The 20,040-nt window shown below is 34.0% G+C and overlaps 1 protein-coding gene across 1 annotated transcript in view; it reads right to left on the bottom strand.

Annotated features, from left to right (window-relative positions):
- KCNH8 (potassium voltage-gated channel subfamily H member 8) overlaps positions 1-20,040 on the bottom strand; it is a 161,328-nt gene that overhangs the window by 20,570 nt on the left and 120,718 nt on the right. Inside the window, exons 8-11 of the mRNA XM_026050813.1 lie at positions 16,072-16,269; positions 11,562-11,761; positions 9,379-9,628; positions 7,286-7,500 (exon numbers count right to left, since the gene is read on the bottom strand). Coding sequence (XP_025906598.1) covers positions 7,286-7,500; positions 9,379-9,628; positions 11,562-11,761; positions 16,072-16,269 — 863 coding nt within the window. The remainder of the gene's footprint in view (positions 1-7,285; positions 7,501-9,378; positions 9,629-11,561; positions 11,762-16,071; positions 16,270-20,040) is intronic.

Raw genomic sequence — 20,040 nt, 5'->3', positions numbered from 1 at the left:
TGAGCTAATGCCTCTTATCATAGAAGCAACACAGGAAATATTGGACTACAAAGAGCTATTATTAAATGGCCAGTGCTTGACTATCTCTGACATTTCTGTCATAAAGCCAAATATCTGAGGAGAATGAGCCAAATAGTTAAGTAGCAGACGTGGCATTTCTGAAGGTGCTTCTGATCTGTTTGCAGAATAGACTTAACACAGGGTTCACTGAGAAAGTATCTAATAACAAGAGACACAAAAAAACCCCAAGGCATAGTGTCCCTGTGAAGTAAAGCTTTGCTTTCTGCTAAGCTGTCTCATTTTCTCCCTTCCTCTAATCTTTGTGTATGAACATATACATGTCTATGTTAGCACAGTAACTATGTTATTTCTCACAGCGTTCAAACAGTGACCTATGTCTTAGGTAAGAGTTGAATTTTCAGAAGAACTCCAGTTATAGTTATATAGGTAGTTTCTGTAGTTTTGGTTTTACTGAATAAAGGTAGAGAAGAACAAAATGGAAAATATTCTGATGTATTACTTCTATATCATTAAAAAGTTGTAATAAAATATTAACATTTCTATAAATTGGAACCTGAAACCATGTAGAATGTGCAGGTTGCTCTATGATGTGCAGGTTGCTCTGATTATAGGCAGTTTGCTTGAAGACTAGATCATATTGTAATTTCACATACTTCAGCATGTATTCTGAGGTTATAATGGCTATGCAAGTGATACAGCAACTTTATCATGTTAGCCATTCCAGCATGGTCACTACATTTCAAAGGCACTTGGAAACTTCAGAACTGAAACTTCACAATTATTCTTATTTTCTTCATAAATGGATTTTGCCTTACACAGTATAGGTTACTGAAGAATGTTTCCAGATTTAGGCTACTTATTGATCTTTACTGTATCAATGTAAAATAAATGTGAATATCAAAAAGCATCTCTTATATCATGTATTGTAAAGTAGAAGATATATAAAGGTTAGTTTTATTTTCCATTTTTCCAATGCAGGAATAAAGATGCAATACCAATATTATAAAGGTTATATATAGGCATAGTGCAGCATATTAGCAAAAGTATATTAACATCCCTGCATAATTAAAATAGAAATGGTTAGTTTCCAAAGCAGTACTCTTTGATAGCCAGCAATTTTTCCTACCTAAAACACTGTTTGGCACAGTGTTTTATATCCTTCTCACATCACATTCTAAAAACATCAATAAGCTGTTTTAATATCCTGGATTATTTCTACATGTAACTCTTTGATTAAGCTTTATAATCTGAGGCAGAATGCAGTAATCCGAAGAAGTGAAATGAACGAGAATGGAGAGAGCTCAAAATGAATCAAAAGCTAAAATTAGAAGAACTTTTGTCACTTATTTAAACATTTTGATGCTAAATACAAAAAAAAATTGTTTATTTTTTTGTAGAAACTGCTTAGGTTCAATTGTGAAAATTCGAATAACATATATATAATAAAAGCATTTGATAGTCTTACTGCAAATAATGTCTAATTAATGATGATAATTCCTATCTGTTAAGCCAGTAACAGGAGGCAGAGGTTGCCCACAGGCATAGGTATTTTAAGGTGAGTCATATACATGTCAGACAAAACTCAATGGATTATTCTCCTTTTGTCCTCTTCAACTTCCTGTAGTCCATTCTTAAAAGTCCTTCCTTATTCATTTGGTGTAAAGTAAAAGACTTGTAAAACAAGAAGGACTAGTGGAAAACAATACTAAACAATTGAAAAGATCTAATTGCATCAGTGAGCCATGACTACTGACCATCACGGTCATCTATCTTTAGACAGCCAAGGCTCCATCAAAATATGCTTAGTGTCATAAATAAGAAGAACTGTGAAATACTTTGCAAGGAGCCAGATGGAAAAGGCAAAATGTTTCTTAATCATTTAAAATCAGACAACAATTTCTTTCTTTTTTTTTTTTCCTGTAAACAACTTCTTTTAAAGATAGTCACATGCCCTTCTATAGCTGCAGGACCCTGCTACTTGTCCTTCCACAGAAATAATAAAGAGGTTATGTTATTATTGCCTGTTTCAGCAAGAGGGGTATTTATTTTGGAAAGGAAAGAGAAGTGAAGGAAAAAAGAGAGGGAAATAAAGAGAGAAGAAAGAAGAAGAAATAGAAGGAAGAGACAAAAGGGAAAGAAAAACAAACAGACAAAAAAAGGACCAGGTGTTCCCTGAAAGTATGAAAAGTATGAAAAAAAATTAAACTGACACAGCTTGTAAAGCATGAGCAATATTTCACAGTAGCACTGATTGCAGAGTGGGCTACACAGTCAGACTGCTGGGAAACCTATTTTGATGAACACTTCAAGAGTCATGTCTCAAAGCCAATTACGCGGTCATAATTTTATAGTGATTTTAGTTTTTGATAGAGTGAGGAGTTCATTGATTCCTATACTACGCCCACTGAGAAGATGAGATTTTTGCAGACCTCCCTCTCATACAGAAAGAATTATAAAGGCAAAATGATTCTACAGAAGCTGTTAGGCAGGCAGGATGGGGAAGATGGTTACCAGGGACTTCRGCTGGCTGCTAGAACAATGGGGTTCTATTTTCTGTGACTTCCAAATGCTTATGTACAGAAGGATAATAATCAGGAATATTTAAGTTTCCTTAAGATTAATAAAATGGATAAAAATATTAGACTTCTGTTGCTGTGAGGTATTTTTTCGCTTCTCTATTCACTTGTAATACTGGTTATATAGGAACACAGAAAAGCACTACTGAATGAGGATTTCTTTTGCCAAATTTATACTTATTATGGCACAGACACCATGCATCAGTGATACTGCAATTACCCCTACAGTGGTACGTACGTACATACATGATCTGCTGCTCTACAAGCTGCTAACAAAGTTGTGTGATTAACTACATGCAAGTTTGCTTAAAACATGGCAAATTTTCCTAAAGACATCAATCCATACTTGTAAACAGCGAAGGGTTTTTTACCCATCTATGTACTCACTCCTTTCTATACTGCCACTGGGCAATGTGGAAAAATTCATTTCCTTATTAAAAAATAGTTGTGATTATTTGGAAGTMTTTCATGGAAATTATTTATTATGGAAAATATTTTGTGATCTTCTATTGTTCTCCAGTGTACCAGATGAACTGTGATCTAGGCTGGAGTGGAGGAATTATAGCAAAATGTAGCACTGTGGTAAGAGCTACTTTAGAACCTAGCACTTTAGCACAGTCCTTGAATATTCTGTTATAAGCACATAGGTAATATCCAAAAAAAAGTAGATTTTTGGTATCCTGAAATTAAACATATGAATAAGTGATTATGTGACTGAAGTTTTCTTTTGCAGTACTTGTCAAAATTAAAAGCAAGCATTTAAAAAAAATTCATTGTTACTTCTTCCATAGAATCTACAGTATTTCACATAAGAAACTTTGATCTGTTTCTTTATATCTATAGACTATTTATTATGCAGACACCAAAAAAACTAGAGATACTAAAATCAGAAATCATATTCACTTTCCATGGTTTATGAATAATAGACAATCAGATATGTAACAGAACTCCTTTTGAGTTATTACTTTATTGGAAAACAGCACTGATGTTCAACACAGCTGTTATTAGAAAAATCATGACTGAAGAGGAAAGAACAAATTCATGTCAAATGAATAATGTACAGACTGAATAGGGAGACTTGTAGCTCAACTTTGTGTTTTCATTCAAAGTATTTTTTTACTATCCATTTCTCTTGCCTACAGGAACAAAACCACTTGGTAGCACTTAGAAAAAAAAAAAAAAAGATAAAAGTCTAGAAATAAACAAGAAATAAAGAAGGATAAAAGCTTACATGTGTATGCTTTTAAAGTGAATGTTTAATGCTTGCCTGGAGAGAATGGAGGCCCAGAGAGCATATTTTTGAGCAGAAGTTGCAGATCTCCTCCTTCCCAGATGTGTCCCTAYTTAATGCTACAGAGCTCTTAGAGCTGTTTTCACATTCAGGAATCATCAGTTTGGCTTGTTCTCAGGTTGCCCAGTAGAAAAGAACGGATAGCCCTTGCAGTTTGTGTGGTATTGCTAATAGCAACCAGAGCTTGATTATATTTAAAAAAAAATCTTTAAAGTTTAGTAAGTTCCACATACCAGCATTTCAAAAGGACAAGAATTAAAACCCATTTTTCAGAAAATGCCTTTTCTAGTGGTGGTGGGGAGGTGGGGAAGAGGGTTAGGTGGGCGGAAGACAGTGAAGATGCTTTGTCTTTATTGCATTTTGGTAACATTTCTTAATTKTCTTATTTTTTTTCTTATCTTTTCATTTTTATAATTAGAGAACCTATCAGGGACACTCAGTGTTTCCAACATAAGAATTTCTAACACAGTTTCTTTCTGTCATTATGTTTCACTTATACAGTGGATACACTCCAAGGAACCACATTCTCCCTGTTTCAGAGGGACAGTATTTATTTTTTAAAGAGAATAGCCTTTACTTCTTTCATAGAAGAGGAAAGGAAGTTCACTGTAAAGGTACTAACCTCAATGCTACATAGGAAAAAGTGGTTCTTATTAAYTACCTATACTTTCAGCAAAGATAAGATTTTCAAGTCTTCAGGAATATCATCTTTCCTTCCAGAAAAAGACACATTTTCTCTAAGGAGTCAAAGACTGTGCTGGTTTTAGGTCTTCCTTTGGGACTTCATTACAGCATGAAGAATCCATAGGAGTCAAGGACATCTCCTGGACTTTGATCAGTCAGGTTGTACCAAGCCTTCTTTTTTTTTTTTTTTTAGCAGATGAATAATTATGTAGACTATGGTCATTTTTGTGTAGACATAAGAAATAAACAGTAACAACAAGTTGCTACCAGGCTTATAATGATATTTTACCTATCCTAAGTTTCTCATAGGATAGATAGTTCAGAGTTATGATAGTTCAGAGTTATGAACATCTTTTACTGCTCTTTAAATATACAGAATAGCATATGTTTTTCAGGGTTACTGGATAGTAAAATTTCCAGTTTCTTTCATATAATTATATTAGATATTGCAAGAGCCTTATTATGTCTGCTTTGTCTCATCAGATCAGATATATAATTCACTCTCCACTATAAGTGCAATCTAWAGTATACGATGCAAAACTATTTGGGATGGGGAAGAGGTAGAAATTTGTGCAAAGTACATTATGACCATAATAACAAATTGATTGAAACATTTAAATGTTTGAATTGTTTAACGTCATCCCTTCAGCTACCAAATAAATTAGCTTTCCCAAATGTCCTGATATGACTCAATACATTTACAAGAATGGTTACTAGTACAGTAGGTTACTATTCTCTATCAAAATTTCCACAGAAAGAAAAAAATTATATAATCAATGTAACTGTTTTTTTCCTTTTTCTAAATCAAATCTTGCTGTGCTAGGAATATATAAAGAGATGGCACAATAACACTACTACATGTGTATGATTGCACATACATTAAATAATTGCCAGTTCCTGTACTTACAATCTCCTGATCTTTTCTTCAAAGATCGTTTAGACAATGTTTATATTCTTCTATAACTAGATACCAGAAGTTTCTCCTCAATGCTATGAAATCTGTGCTGTTATACTTCCTCTTTGTTTTACTAAATGGATCAAAAAACAAACAAGACACAGAGATATCTTTCTAGTTAGAGAGAGATACAAAAGCTAGCTATAAGTAGCCAACATTAACATTCCAAGATCAGGAAACTCTTGATTGCTTCTGTCCCTATTTGATCCACTTTTTCTTAATTAATTTAAAAGCCCTTATTCAGTTTTCTTAGTGATGAGCAGATCAAACAGAACAAGAGAGAGGATAGTGTATGGTTGAGACTATATCTTTCTGTATCATCATCATTTTAACCCTGGCTTAAAGGATTTGGAAACCTACAGCCTGAGACAGTTATGGTGGACCATAGTGGGAAAAGCAATTATGTTATGAAAGATACTTGGCAAGTCATCATGAGGAAAAATTCATGCTAGGTCAATTTGCAGTTTGCCAAATCCTAAACTGTCGCAGAAACCTTTTCAGAAGCTTAAATTCATATTCAGTTACAAATTTGCACTAATTTAAAGTAGCCAAGGAAAATGAGAAATTGATGTATTCAAATGAATTAATTAAACTTGCTATGGAAACACCCTCTAAACCCAGAACTTTTCCTGAAACTTCCTTAGAGACACACAAACATAGAATCTCCCTATATCAGAGATCAAAATATTGTGTCACAGCTTTCAAATCCTCTCAAAAGCATCACCTTCATCCATCTTAATTCTTAACATTCTATGAGAGAAAACCATCTGATAACTCACGGATCACCTCTGCATGCACTTGACAYTTTCTCAGGAATCAGTCAAGCTATAGTCAGTGGCTTTATAGTTCTCTATGAGTAATTCTCTAAACTGCATGGATGGTAGTAATTTTGGGTTGTGKCTAACCAACCAGATAATGTTTCTCCCTCCCTACTTGGCATGATGTTCATACATGATTTTGATAGTATCCTAATCCATAGCATGTATTTCAAATACTCATACTCTCCATGGGATAAAAAGAAGCACAGTGAAAAAATAAATACCTGAACCTTCAAAGTTCAGCCGTCACTATACTGACTGCATTAAGCATTTTCCTAGTCCCCACAAAAGGAGATATCCTTACATGATTAAATCACAAAAGGAGAACCTCACAAAAAACGTCTAGCAGAAAAATCTGATTATGAATTTGCCACACGATTTTAATGAAAGCACTTTGGTAATTCCATATAGCTGTCTTCCAGCAGTTCTTAATCTGGAATTTCTTGCAGCTGTAAGTTTTACCACATTTTGGTATTTCACATAAATTTCTAGTTTAAATGACAAACATATTGCAGTTGAGATGTGACAAAAAGTGCTATTTCCCATTTTGAAAATGTCCTGAACATTTTTAACTATGTAGTGGTAGTGAAAAACATAACAGCATATCAAACAGCATATCAAATTCTAGAAATGTGTAGATAAATGCTTCTATCCAGACAAATGCTTTATACAACTAGAAATTCTTTTAGAGCATAAGCCAAAAAAAGGAAAAAAATACTAAAGATTATTTTCTTCTGAATTTTTGGTTTCCATCGAAAGTAGCATGTTCTCTGTTTATGACCTAGCTAAAATTCAAGTAGGTAATGACTTAGTTATCAACAAATGAAATGATCAAAAGTCATCAATGTATCATTTCTTTACTAAGAAAAAATGTCAAGAACTGTCTATAAAAAGCATCTTAATGTTAATGATAGCAGCTGAGACCTTTAAAGATACTTACATCACTTTCATGGCCTTCTCTTAGATTGTATGTGAGATCGTGCTGTATGTCTTCAACAAACTTGTGAGCATATTCTGGATAAAGGTCAAGCACTTCAAAGAGACCTTTGAGGATAATGCATTGGAGGTCACAGTACGTTAGAGCTTTAACATCTGCATTTGTTTTTATAACTTGATCCCTAATGGATAAGTTTGCTCCAATTAAATCTCCTTTACCTAAAAGAAAATATAAAAATAATCATCTTAAAAACATGGATTCTTGACACCTCTTTGAATTATAAGTCTGCTTAATATAATTGTTGTATTTGAAAACACGTAGTTATATTTGGCATTATAATCAGTAACATTGTAAGGTATCTGCATGTAAAAGTATTTATATTTGCAGGTGAAATATTATAGGCAGTTAAGGGTGATCAAGGAAGTACATATAAAATTAAGATTTATACTCATAATTAATAGCAGGTGTGATTTTGTACTTCAAGACATGAACAATCTGTTTCTGTTTTTCGTTGTTCAAATAGGAAGGCAGTAAATAATTATAGCAATGACATGGCTTAAGTTTAGACTCTCAAATCAAGTGATATTTTATTTAGAATTTAGATTGGGAAAGTGTAGTGGAGTCAGAGTTAGATTTCTCTCCAAGGTGCACAGCATTAGGACAAGATATAGCAGGCACAAGCTGCAACAAAGGAAGCTGATTAGAAATTAGGAAAAAGGGAATTCACTTCAAGGGTGGTCAAACTCTTAAAATAGGCCATCCAAGGAGGCTGTGGGATCTCCAACCTTAAAGATACTTGAAATTTGACTGGCCTTGGCCCCAGGCAAGCTGAGCTAAATTGGCCATGTTTTGAGCAGGGCTTAGACTGRGTAGTTTTCAGAGATCCCTTCTAATCTCAATCACTCCATGATTACTCAGGTCCATGATTTTATCTGTGGACCTGCGTAATACATTAAGATTGTAAGCTATGAAAATTCACCAATTTAGGAATTCACTAGTGAAACAAATATAACACGTATCATTTTTATATTCTAAAAAGAAGGCAATCAAATGATCAAATGAATACTAGTAAAATAAAGGAAATTCAATTACAGCAGACCAGAAGGCAGCATTATCAGCAGCCTCGTACAATCTCACGAGACAGGAAGGAAAGTAAAAAAGGAAATGTTCATTTTAATTCTGCTTTACAAGAATATTAGAAATTATTAGCAAGAGGAATACATTTAAGTCTACAAAAATACATCATTATAAATAATTCTTTACATTTAGAAAAAAAATTAAATCTTAGCGCACTTTATAAATGCTAAGTCAGAAATGTCTGATGGCCCCTCAACTGAAGATAAAAGGAGTCTGTTTAGTAGCTGTGGGACTGAGGCTTGTTCCTGAAATTACAGATAGAGATGTTTGACCCGAGATAAGTCAAAGCACTCATCCAGCAAACAACAAGTAAACAGAATTTATTAAAACAGAACTTCTGGCCTTCCTCGGTTTTAATAAACTCAGATGACTGCTGGCAGCATCAATTAGCTTACAAAGTAGTTTGGTGAGCTGTCAGTACCCACAGAGCTTTGCTTGCTTTACAACTAGTGTGTGTGTTTCTACACATTCATCCAAGGATGAGAACAGGTTCATACTACCTCCTTTCCCATTTGGGATCACTAGTGGGAACATGGTCTGCTCATCAATTTTCATAAAATGCTTAGGAATGTATATCCAATAGCCTCTGAGGCATCAGTGCTGCCATCAGATTGGTTGAAAGGGACAAGTTTATTAAAAGTTAGTAGATAYCTCCTTATCTTTCTTACAAAGGTGAGAGTTAAAAAAGTACAAAACGAGGCTTCAAGTGAAATATTACACAGCCTCAGGGCAAAAAACAAGGAAGCTTGAACTAAAAAAAAAAAGTAGGGATRTCTGGGGAGCATGAATAGCAGATTTAAATCAGAACAAATTCTTTCTCAGATGACAAGGACACAATAAACCATCAGTCAATAGTGGTCTAAGAGATATTCTTAAGATGCCTGTACTTTTTCATTAATACCAGCATTTACTCACTCTCTATTTTTGGCCTTTCTTTCTCTCTGAAGCCATGAACCTACCGAGAATGGCCAGCACCGTGCTGTCCTTCAGGACTTCCATGGACCCTGAGCACACGAAGTAGATCGCTTGCAGGGCGTCTCCCTGCCGGAGGAGGTATTCCCCAGGAGCGCAGAAGGAGGTTTTGATATGCAGAGACAAAGACCTGAGGCAGCCACGGCTGGCACACTCGAAGAGGGAGAGCTGCAAAATCTCCTTGTTCAAGTGCATGGTGATGTCCGAACGCAGCTCATCTGGAAAGTCTTTTAAAAGCTGTCCAGAAAAGAGAAAAATGGGTGACTTTAAGTGCAAAATAATTTATTTCCCCTTTTGTGCAGATGTGATATGATTTAGTGGTGCTGCACATATTGTACTGATGCAAAGATTTCCCCTTGTTTTTGTTTTCCTCTCTCCTTTTTACGTTTTAAACAAAGTGTATGTCTTAGTTATTTATAAATCTTTATACTGATAAACACTGATAAATTTCAGGAATAACATAAAAATTATATACCTTAAAAAAAAGGACGAGAAAGCGAAAAACATTATATATAAAGACTCCCCCTCTTGCACAACTTAACCTTGTCTGAGTTCTGAGTTGTTAGAACACAGTAGGTGGTTTTGCACATTTTATTTGTGTTTGGCAAAATCTATTAATATAAAGTGACATATACACTGCAAATGTATTTTTTTAATTGTTATATAATATTTATTAATAGGCTCTATTGCTTCTTTTGTGGTAAAACACCTGGAAGTAGAATTACTTCGGGGAAAAAGCCCTATATAGTTCACCTATCATCCTCAGATTGTTTTTTAGTTGTTGTTTATTTTTTTTAATGATTTTGCTTCTAGACAATACAATGACTTTACTTCTGGAAGAAGAGATGGAAAGGCAATGTGAATGAAGCAGTGGAAAAATCTATGGAAGCTGAAAGAAAGATCCATAATAATAATACGCATAAAGATCCTATTTTTCTTGGACTTAATTTTAGGTAAGTTCCCACAGSTGTCTGGCTAACACCTGATGACATTTTTTATCAGTTTTACAGAGAATCTGTTGCAGAACAGCCAAACAGAGAGGAACTTCTTTCTGCTCAAAGATGATCTTAAGAGAATGCATTGAGCTGCTAAACTAGTATATTTCCTTTTGCCATAAAAACTTCAGGTACTGTTCTTAGTTTTGGGGGACCTCACACCTAAGTGACACAAGTTTACCAATGCTTGACCAAGTATGTTTAGTCAATGCAGCTGTCTGGATGGACGGTGAAGCATGAAATACTAATGGTCTCTCCAAAGGCCGCTCTTCTAGCTCAACAGCCACCGACTTTCAGTGGTACTGAGGGCAAAAAAAGTATAGAAACAGAAGCAGATTCTTAATCAAAGCTAACAAGGCTAGAACAGTTAAGCTTTTTTTATAGCTTTGAAAATCTTATTAGGCTCCTTCCATTGCTAGGATGCTATTGAAAATCCTTTTCTTTTTTTTTTCCCACATTACTTTTAGAGGCTATTGAATTTTATAATGACATATATAACAACTCAGTGTCTGAAGGGAATTGTTCATTCAGTTCAGAACTCCAACTGAGAGAAGTCATGATTTCCTCTGAAGTATAATAAAATATAACCTAGACAAGTCATTTAAAGCTAGCAAGTTAACACACAAACCAGAAAATTATTTTTTCTTTTGAATGTTATGTTATTTTTCACATGTTAGTCATTAATGAAAAATATAGGAAAATAAATAGCATTCACATCAAGACAGCATATTTCAGGTCAAACCACTTATTTACAGGATTTTAATGAAGAAAAGAAAATTCAGGATGGAGGAGAGGACAGTAAAGTAGAGGTTCAAAAAAAAAAAAAAAAACAACCCAAACAACAACAAAAATAGACGATTTTTAGCATGTAYTGAAAGTCAAAGAGCCTGAAGACTGTTTCTAGCATCACTCAAAATCTGACACCAGTATCCATGAATTATGAGGAACTTAGCTGGCTCTGTTGAAATTTTAACATGTAACATGATGTTCCAAAACGGATGCTTCATGAGCACAACCCTTCTGAAATAACTCACTTTTATTTTTCAGGCAGGTTCTAATAAACAATTTCACATAAAACAAACAGAAAATTCAAAATAACCCCCAATGTAAGTCAATAATTAAAAAAAAAAAAAAAAACATAAAAAGCAAGTGAGCCTTGGCTCCACTTTGGTTACCTCATTGGAATCGATTCCATTATTGACAGACCATGTGGTTTGGAAATATTCAAGCATCCTTTGCTTTAGCTGCTGTGGCAGATGATGGACACGTATAAAGTCTTTTAGATCCTTGGTTCTTGTGTGATAAAGGGACCATCTGGAGTACATCCTCTGAATTATGGCAGTTACATTGCCAAACACCAAGGCATGCATCAAAGCTAAGGAGGACAGAAATTACAGGCATGAAAAACTTGCTGAACACTAAAATGTGACATAGAAAACTAAGAGGATTTTCATAGAAAAAAGGGTTTCATGATTAAATTAATAAATAAATAAAACAAAATACTCCATACTCAAAAGCTTTGTTTATTTACAGTTTTGTGACACTACCTGTCATAGTTATGGAACAATGTAGCACTACACCTGACACTATATGACCATCAGTAAAAAACAGAAAAATGCCTAAACCAAATCAAGCTCATAGTGTAAGGAAAAAGGCAACAGATGAACACATGGAACAAGGCAAGCTCATGAAATAATGTAAAACTATTAATCATCATGAAAAATGTACCTAGAAAGTTACTAGCTGAACAGAATATAATAGYTAGGTTTCAGAGAATTCAAACAAATAAATAGAAATTCAAAGCTTATATCAATCTATACATAATGAAGATCCACGTTCAGAGGAATGACATTACACATTATATTCACACTTCTATCAAATTCTGTTAAAAAGATTTTAAAAATGAAAAAAAACTTGCAAATACAGAGGTGAAATATTGTAAAGCAGAAGTCAACATTCAAATAAAATAAAAAAAAACAACAACACTCAAACTGACAAGCTGATTTCTTATGTTTCTTGAGGTCAATAATGTTGTGGAGTTGTTTATCAGTATGTTCTGACATAGATAAATTTGTCTGCAATTAGAGCCTGGCTTGGGAATAAAAAGACCAGAAGCAGAATTGAAGGAATGCTTTCAGATATGGTTTGTCTCTGTTTGTGTAAAAATGTGCTTTCTGATTATCAGTGGGAAAAAATCATTGCTAGATTATCTGTTATGCGGTATTGATCTGAGGTATGTAATATACACATTTACAAATTGTTTATTGAAAAAGCTATTAAAGAGCTTGATTATTATTCTTAAGGGACATCTATCTTTATAGCACTTGCAAGCAAGCAGACTCCGCAGAGCAGCTAAGGAACTGGTATATAAACAGCACAAACAAGATGTTGACCTTGTGTGGCAATCTACAAAAGTCCAGGATGACTAGAGTCTGGAAGGAAGGAAGAATGCATTTTGGTGGTTAATCATGCTTCTATATGGCAGAAACAAATTGAAGATTGTTTGAAAAATAGGAGAGAGTTTGGAGAGTAGGATTTTTTTTTCAGTTTAAGTTGAACAAGAATAATCTAGTAAGAATTCTTATGGCTTTATCACAAAATGTACTTTAAAAGAAATTGTAAGACATTTAATTCAATGGTTTCAAAAATGACAATGCATAACATTGTAGAAAGTAACAAACAACATTGTAGAAAGAAACAAAGTAGGAAATCTAAGTCCAAATTCAATGTTCTGTACTCCTGCACTATCTATATATTTCTGAAATAAAACATCCATAGGAAGTGAACAATGCTTCTTACTAAAGTTTCTGAGAATCCCATAGATTCACATTACCTTACGAACTAAGGAGTGAGATTTATAGATGGATAGCTAAGATATTAAAAATGAAATTATTTAGAGCTTGTTAATTCAGAGCATTTTACTTTCTAGAAGAAATTTCTTAATTATTTCACTCTAAAACCAAGCAAGGTAGTTAATAACTTCTAGTAACTGTATTTCATAAAGCAGCCTTGATTGTAATGGATATTCCAATATGCATTTTTATTGCTTAAAGAGCACAGGAAAACCTTATTATTTAAAGAACAGAGTAAAATCTTATATCCCAGAAGGGAACACAGCTACCAAACTGGGCAGTGCCTCTTAAAAATGTCATTTTAATCACTTGTACGAAAGGAAAGGATGATAAATGGTGGGATGTAAACTGAGCAGGGTAAGGCGGGAGGTGGGCTAGTGTGACCTTGAATGCAGAAGAAATCTTCTTGTTTCTCCACAAGACATGCAATGTAAATGCTTTCCTCAGAGAACATGGGAAATACATGACAGTGGAAGCTAAAGCTGTCTGAAAGGAGCAGGAGTATAGTTCTGAATTATACCCTACAGAAGCTGGATGCTCTAGGAATTCTGGTTAGAATGTTATTGATTAACTTCGCTCTCTGATTTTAGGATGAAATATTACATAGGATAAGATGGTTTATCTTTACAACAATAATTGTTTAAATGGTCAAATTCTTACATGACTAGAAAAAATACTGAAAAGAAGGCTAAAACAAGAATATAAGTTGTTTATCTGCTGAATTAACTCTTTTCTTCTAGCAACATTTATAATTCTAGAAATATAATGAAATTTCTTGGTATACATTCAGTTAAATTAATATAGAATTTTTCTTAAGACCTTATTTACATTTTATATTGGAGTATTTTAAAATTAAAGATCCACCAATCTACATACCAAAACATACTTTAAGAAATGAAGATATCTCATACTCTAAAGTAGTACAGATTTGTATTTAGTTCCTAATAGAATTTGCTGTTTGTGTGTTCATGAGTTAGCAGTGCATGGTGCTAAACTCCTTTCTCATGTGTCTCTATTCTTCTGATTTTCTTAAATAGGGACCCAAAAACCATTCCTCAGGAAAATTTCTCCATCTGAATCTCCATTTGAACTTCAATTATCCTGCTCAGTTTTCATTGCTTCCTAGATTCTCCCAAAGCAAAAATCTACCCACTTGCCTCTGWGTAACTTCACCTTTCAGTTTTCATTTCTTCTTATTGTATTCAGTCTACTAGTTCCTCATGATTGTTCAGTGCACAGGCATACCAGATCTAACACTCCATAAAGTAAGAAATGAAAAAGCTATAAATCCACTAAATAATGAATGTAGGATACTTTGATACTTTCTTATATTTTAGTCTACTAAGTTTGCATAATCTCTGCCAAATCAAATTAAAAAATTTTTTTTTCAATTCCCTACTCAGGATATCTCTTGATTTCTTAATAGAAATGAAAACTCTTTATTAATTCTAACAGATTTTATAGAATGAAATTCCCATTTCTCTCAGATCACTTTATATTTTAAAGTTATATAACATTATGCCATCATCAAATATAATTGATGAGTTCCTTGTGTTTTTATGTCATTGTCAAAATCAAAATGATAATATTCTTGGATGATTAATTATATTACTCCTACTCATTTTCAGGACAGGGAAAAAGGCTAATATTCACTGAGCATTTTTTTGCTACCACTGGATGCTGCAAATATATCGCTTACAGGGTGTTCATCTTGTTCTCTGACACCTGAGTGTCAAGCTGCCAATTTATTTCTGGCAGGAAAATTTATGCTGAAAAACTGACAACCACTGACTTACAGACTAGCCTTGGAGAAAAACTGTATGGCAGAAAGACTGGCTACTAATTCCAGGACAATTAGGAACAAGAAAAAAACATTGGAGAGAATGCTGTGACAGTGATATGCTTTTTGCCCTTCACATGCATTATGTCATCCCTGAGTTGTATGAAGCACACATTATGAAATAGCCCTGCTTTCTTTCTGTTTTTGAGAAGATGAAGGCAAAGAACTGCAGAATGTCTTCTACACTGGTTGTCTCTAGCACTGGCCTGGGCTTGCCAAGAGCTGCAGGTGACACCAATCTACTGGTTGTGTCAAATTATTTAGCAGAGCAGAGGTGACCACAAAGAGCAAATATTTTCTCCAATGGCAGGAAAAGATAATTAACATAAGTAATAATAATAATACAAACAATTAGCATGGATAAGTGAGAAAAAAAGAATATGAGATACAACAAAAATATTGCAATTTTAATGTTATCTGAAGCAGCGTTTCCATTAAATTTACTTAATTATAATTAAGTTGCTTTTTTCATTAAAATATAGAAACTTCTATAGCTCTAACAATATTCGCTCTGAGATGGTCCTTCAGTTGGGAATATGCAACAGCTTGCACTTGAGATACCTGGTTTTGGCTGCCCACATCTCCTTCCTATCATTCCAAGAGTTGCTGAAGTAAAACAATTGGAGCTGAACAGGCACCAATTATGTGACTGTATAGAAAAACTCTTGTAGGTCACCTAACTACAGTTGCACCTCTATCACCTGACTCAGTAATTACCACAATAGGGCGAGTTTGTATTTTATTGAAGGGTGAGAAGAGTTACAGCAGTCTGTTCAGATCATGAAGGCTGGAGATATTTCCAAATACTTTCAAACAAATAACAGTTCATTTAAAGTAAGAAAGAACCACAAAGCTATTTCTTTCCTTTACTATTTTAAATTAACTTTCTTTTTTTTTTTCTTTTTTAACAGAAATGTTACAAAATTTCAGCTCTTATTTTCCTCATCCTTACTTCACAACATTTTACATGTGTRCCTTAGGATATATACCTACCCCCAATCAGCATTGTGCAAATGGAGAATATCTTTTCAGCATCTGTATTGGCTGAAACATTTCCAAACCCAACACTGGTGAGGCTGCTGAGGGTGAAATACAGGGCAGCTATATAGGCACTTCTGATCGATGGGCCTCCTAATGTGTTATTGTCATAGTAAGGAGACTCTATACGTTTTCCTAGCTCATGAAGCCAACCTGAAAAACAAAGCACAAAAAGAGACTATTAAAGAATACTGGCACCATGAAAACTTCACATTCTGCAAAACAATATAAAAAATATTGAATTAGAACAARCTGCATTCCTCATAAAAATACAAGAATAAAAAGAACATTACAGTATAGCAAGTTATGCATCATGTAAAGGACTGTGCCTCTAGAGTATTTATTTCTATGAATGAGTACTTCTGATATGAACCGGATTTCTGCATGAAAATCAAGTGTTTTTGAATTATATATTACAGGTCTAATTAGATAATTTACAAAATCCATTAAGTCAAAGAAGAGAAAAAAGTCAGCAACTAATAACAGAGCAGCAAGAAGGCATCTTCAATTTCTTTCTTTCCATTAATTACTATTTGGAACGTTTTTTGAGATTCTAAGACTAAACTGTTATAATCATAATTACATATTTAGAGCTCTTTACATRTTTCTCTTCACAGAATAAAAGATTCAGAAAACTAGCACAACTCAAAACAAAATTAATTTTCAGAAGATGCTTCACTGACTGTTTTCTAAATCGCTCATTTAGTCTTACTTTGCTGAATGAGTGTATGTTTGCTAAAGGAGAATTATCTAAGTGCTTCATATATATTAAAAAAAAAAAAAAAGAGGGAAAAGTATGCAGCTACCTCTTTGAAAAAGGAAAATAAAGCACCTGAAAGAGCTGCATATACGCAGTGCTTTCATTTGAAGTCAAGATAAAAGAAGAAAAAAAGACAAAATTCAACCACCATGCTCAGTTTTGCCTGTAAAGAAGTTTTCTCTGGGAAATATTTCCTGGATGGTCAGGTAGAACAAAATATGCCTCACACGAAGGGCTTGCATTTAGAAAAACTGGTATGGGATCCTCCATCCTGAGCTAGGGCTTGATATTGTCATATATACACTGATGGACTGAATCACTTTCTGAAGCTTCATACCACCTATAAATATCTCCTTGATCTTGCCTAGTGACAGAACACCTATCACATAAGACTGTTTGATATTTGAAGCTCTTAATTATGTAAAATGGAAGGAAAGCAGAAGACCATTACTAATTGATACCAGCAACCCAGGTGCAGAGCCAGGAGTGACAACGTATATTAACAGATATCTCACAGACAGGGAACAAAACAAATAAGTTATGTCTCATTCACAAATTTGGCAAATACTAGTGCCTCTCGTAGCTATCTATGCAGTGCTAAGTGGTGAACATTAACAAACATTGCTTAAGTGTTCATATGAATAATCAATACAACCAGGACTAACACTGCAGCATTTAAACAGTTCCACAGTAATTATGAATATATTGTCAGCCTTGCACCTACATGTTAGTCTTCCGCTAGTTTGGGTCCTCTTTCTGCTCACTACTGATTTTTCTCTGACTTTACATTACCATCTGCAACCATAATATGGCCTTTCTATATCTTATTTCATTCCTATCCTTGAGTTAAGGAATGTAATTTCATACATAATAGAACACATAAAAACCTGAGAGAGCCAATGACAGTCAGTAGACAGAGTTAATAATAGTCCATCTAAATATAATATAGAAATAAAATCATAAAATTAAATTCAATTTTGAGAGTATACCAGTATATATTAAGGACAGCAAAGTTGAAACAAACTAAACAAAATATTTGAAACAACTATCACTGATATCTGAACACTGAAATGTTAATAATGTTTCTTAGGAGAAAATCTTTAATCTTTAATTTCCTCATAATAACTTTATACAGAAGGTTGTGGTCTTCACTTTCAGACAACTGTATTTTCAGTCCTATCTTGGAAAGGTAGATGCTTTCTTTAAATGCTGAATATAGCAACTGTTATCTTCTCTAAAGGACATTTTATTTTCAAAGGTCTAAAGCAACAAAAATCTAATAAAATGTCATTGTTCCTAAAGGATGCATTAGTGCTAGTGGAGGTATAGCACAAAAAGCTAAATGTCTATGTTTCATTTAAACAGTAGAAGTCCCTATAAGAATGCAATAATATCTCTACTACCAAATACAGTAATAACACTTTATAGGTGCCAACAATCACTCCTCTCCAGGATGGACTCTCTCCACATCAGATCTGCGATAAGTTCAGCAGCCTGATCGTGATTCTACAGCAAAACTGCAGATCAGGTGGATGATCTAAATGAGTGAGATGAATGACTTATYCTTGAGCCACTCCCAGCAACTTCTATAAACTGTCTGACATAAGGAAACCACGTTAACGGCTAATGATTTTTTAGTGATGGACTATGAGGTTTGGAACAAAAAATTTGGATCTGAAAGTGAAAACCTAGTAATTATGTTTCTCTGATTTACAGATAGAACCACATTTGCAGTCTCTCATTCCAATTTTAGCTATTAAAAATGATCCTAATCAGGATGTTTTGAAGAAATAAGATAATGGCAAGGTTTCAGCCATAGCTGCTCCAGGATCTTMTAGATCAATTATACTGAGATTTTTGTTGATAACAATATTCTTTTTCCTGGTGTGAAAAGAGAACAGAAACTGTTGGCCACATTCATTGCTGGTAGAAATAATAATGAAATAACATAACTGACTGATGTCTTTTACTTTTTGGTTCCTGAGTAGCAGCGCTCAGCAGATTCTCTGGTGAACTTGAGTAATTAAATTCTGCCGTCAGGGAAGAAGAGAAAAAAACACACCTTTTGGTCAAAGAGAGAGTGTGCTAGAATTTATAATTACGAATTGTGTCCTGTTCTGATTATCTAGATATAGCTTTCTATTTTTGAAAAAAACTTAAAATATCAATAAATATAATGAAAAGACAGATTTTTCAACTGGAAAAAAAGTAAGTATTGGGTATCTAACTCCATTTGGTTACTTTGAAAATTGCTGAAAGAAGCTGTTTTACCTGTATCTGCGAAGTGCTTCAGTGTATGTAGAAACATAATCAATCATTTAAGCATTTGTAGATGACATAAGTTGCAGTTGGCTGCAAAATAGATTACCTCACTTACTGTACATTCAGCAAGTCATTCCTTGATTTGCTGTGTGCACTGTGTACAGCAGTATAATATGTATGCTCTGTTCTTACTATGCTTTAGATTTGCCTTATTTGCGAGATACTTAACATCCTCAAATCCTGGCTAGTACTAAATTCGAGCTTAGAAAATAACCGCATTATCTATTAAGTGAAAAACATTAATTGCATTAATTACCTACATTTACTTTAGAAAACAATTTTTTTTTTTTCAGGTTGAAGATAAAATATTCTGATTTACTCTGGGCTACTCTGAAAGGAAGGGCAAAGATGTATCTTTTAGCACAACCCAGAATGCTTGAGAGTGGGAATGGTTCTCTACCACTGTGGTGCTTACAGTAGTGAAAGAGAAATGGGGGAGCACCTTCTCCCAGCTTTTATTCCCTATCAAATTCAGGGGCTTCAAATATTCCCTGTGACCCAAAAACAGCCACAAAGCCTATTTTCTGTCCTCTGATCTTCTTTTTTTTTTTTTTTTTTTTTGTGATCACAGCATATTAGAATTTGATTTAGTTCCCGACTTTAAATGTCCCTTTCATACTAGTGGGGAAAGAGAGGATGAAGTAAGCAAAGCCGCAGTAGAGTTGTAAGAAAAGAGAACATGTAATGAGCAAAGTTAGGTCCTAAAGGACACTGCTGAATCTGAATGATCTTTAAGTATTATGTTTCGGTCCAAGGTATATGTTTCTACATATGGCTCAGTTGAACAATTCTGGAAATGGGAGCTTTAAATCAAAACATAAAAGAGGTAGTGGCTTTATTAA

This window comes from Nothoprocta perdicaria, unplaced genomic scaffold (assembly GCF_003342845.1).
Source record: "Nothoprocta perdicaria isolate Ctin4 unplaced genomic scaffold, notPer1 scaffold_70, whole genome shotgun sequence".
In the NCBI taxonomy this organism is placed as follows: Eukaryota; Metazoa; Chordata; class Aves; order Tinamiformes; family Tinamidae; genus Nothoprocta; species Nothoprocta perdicaria.
This window is presented reverse-complemented; position numbering and strand designations above follow the sequence as displayed.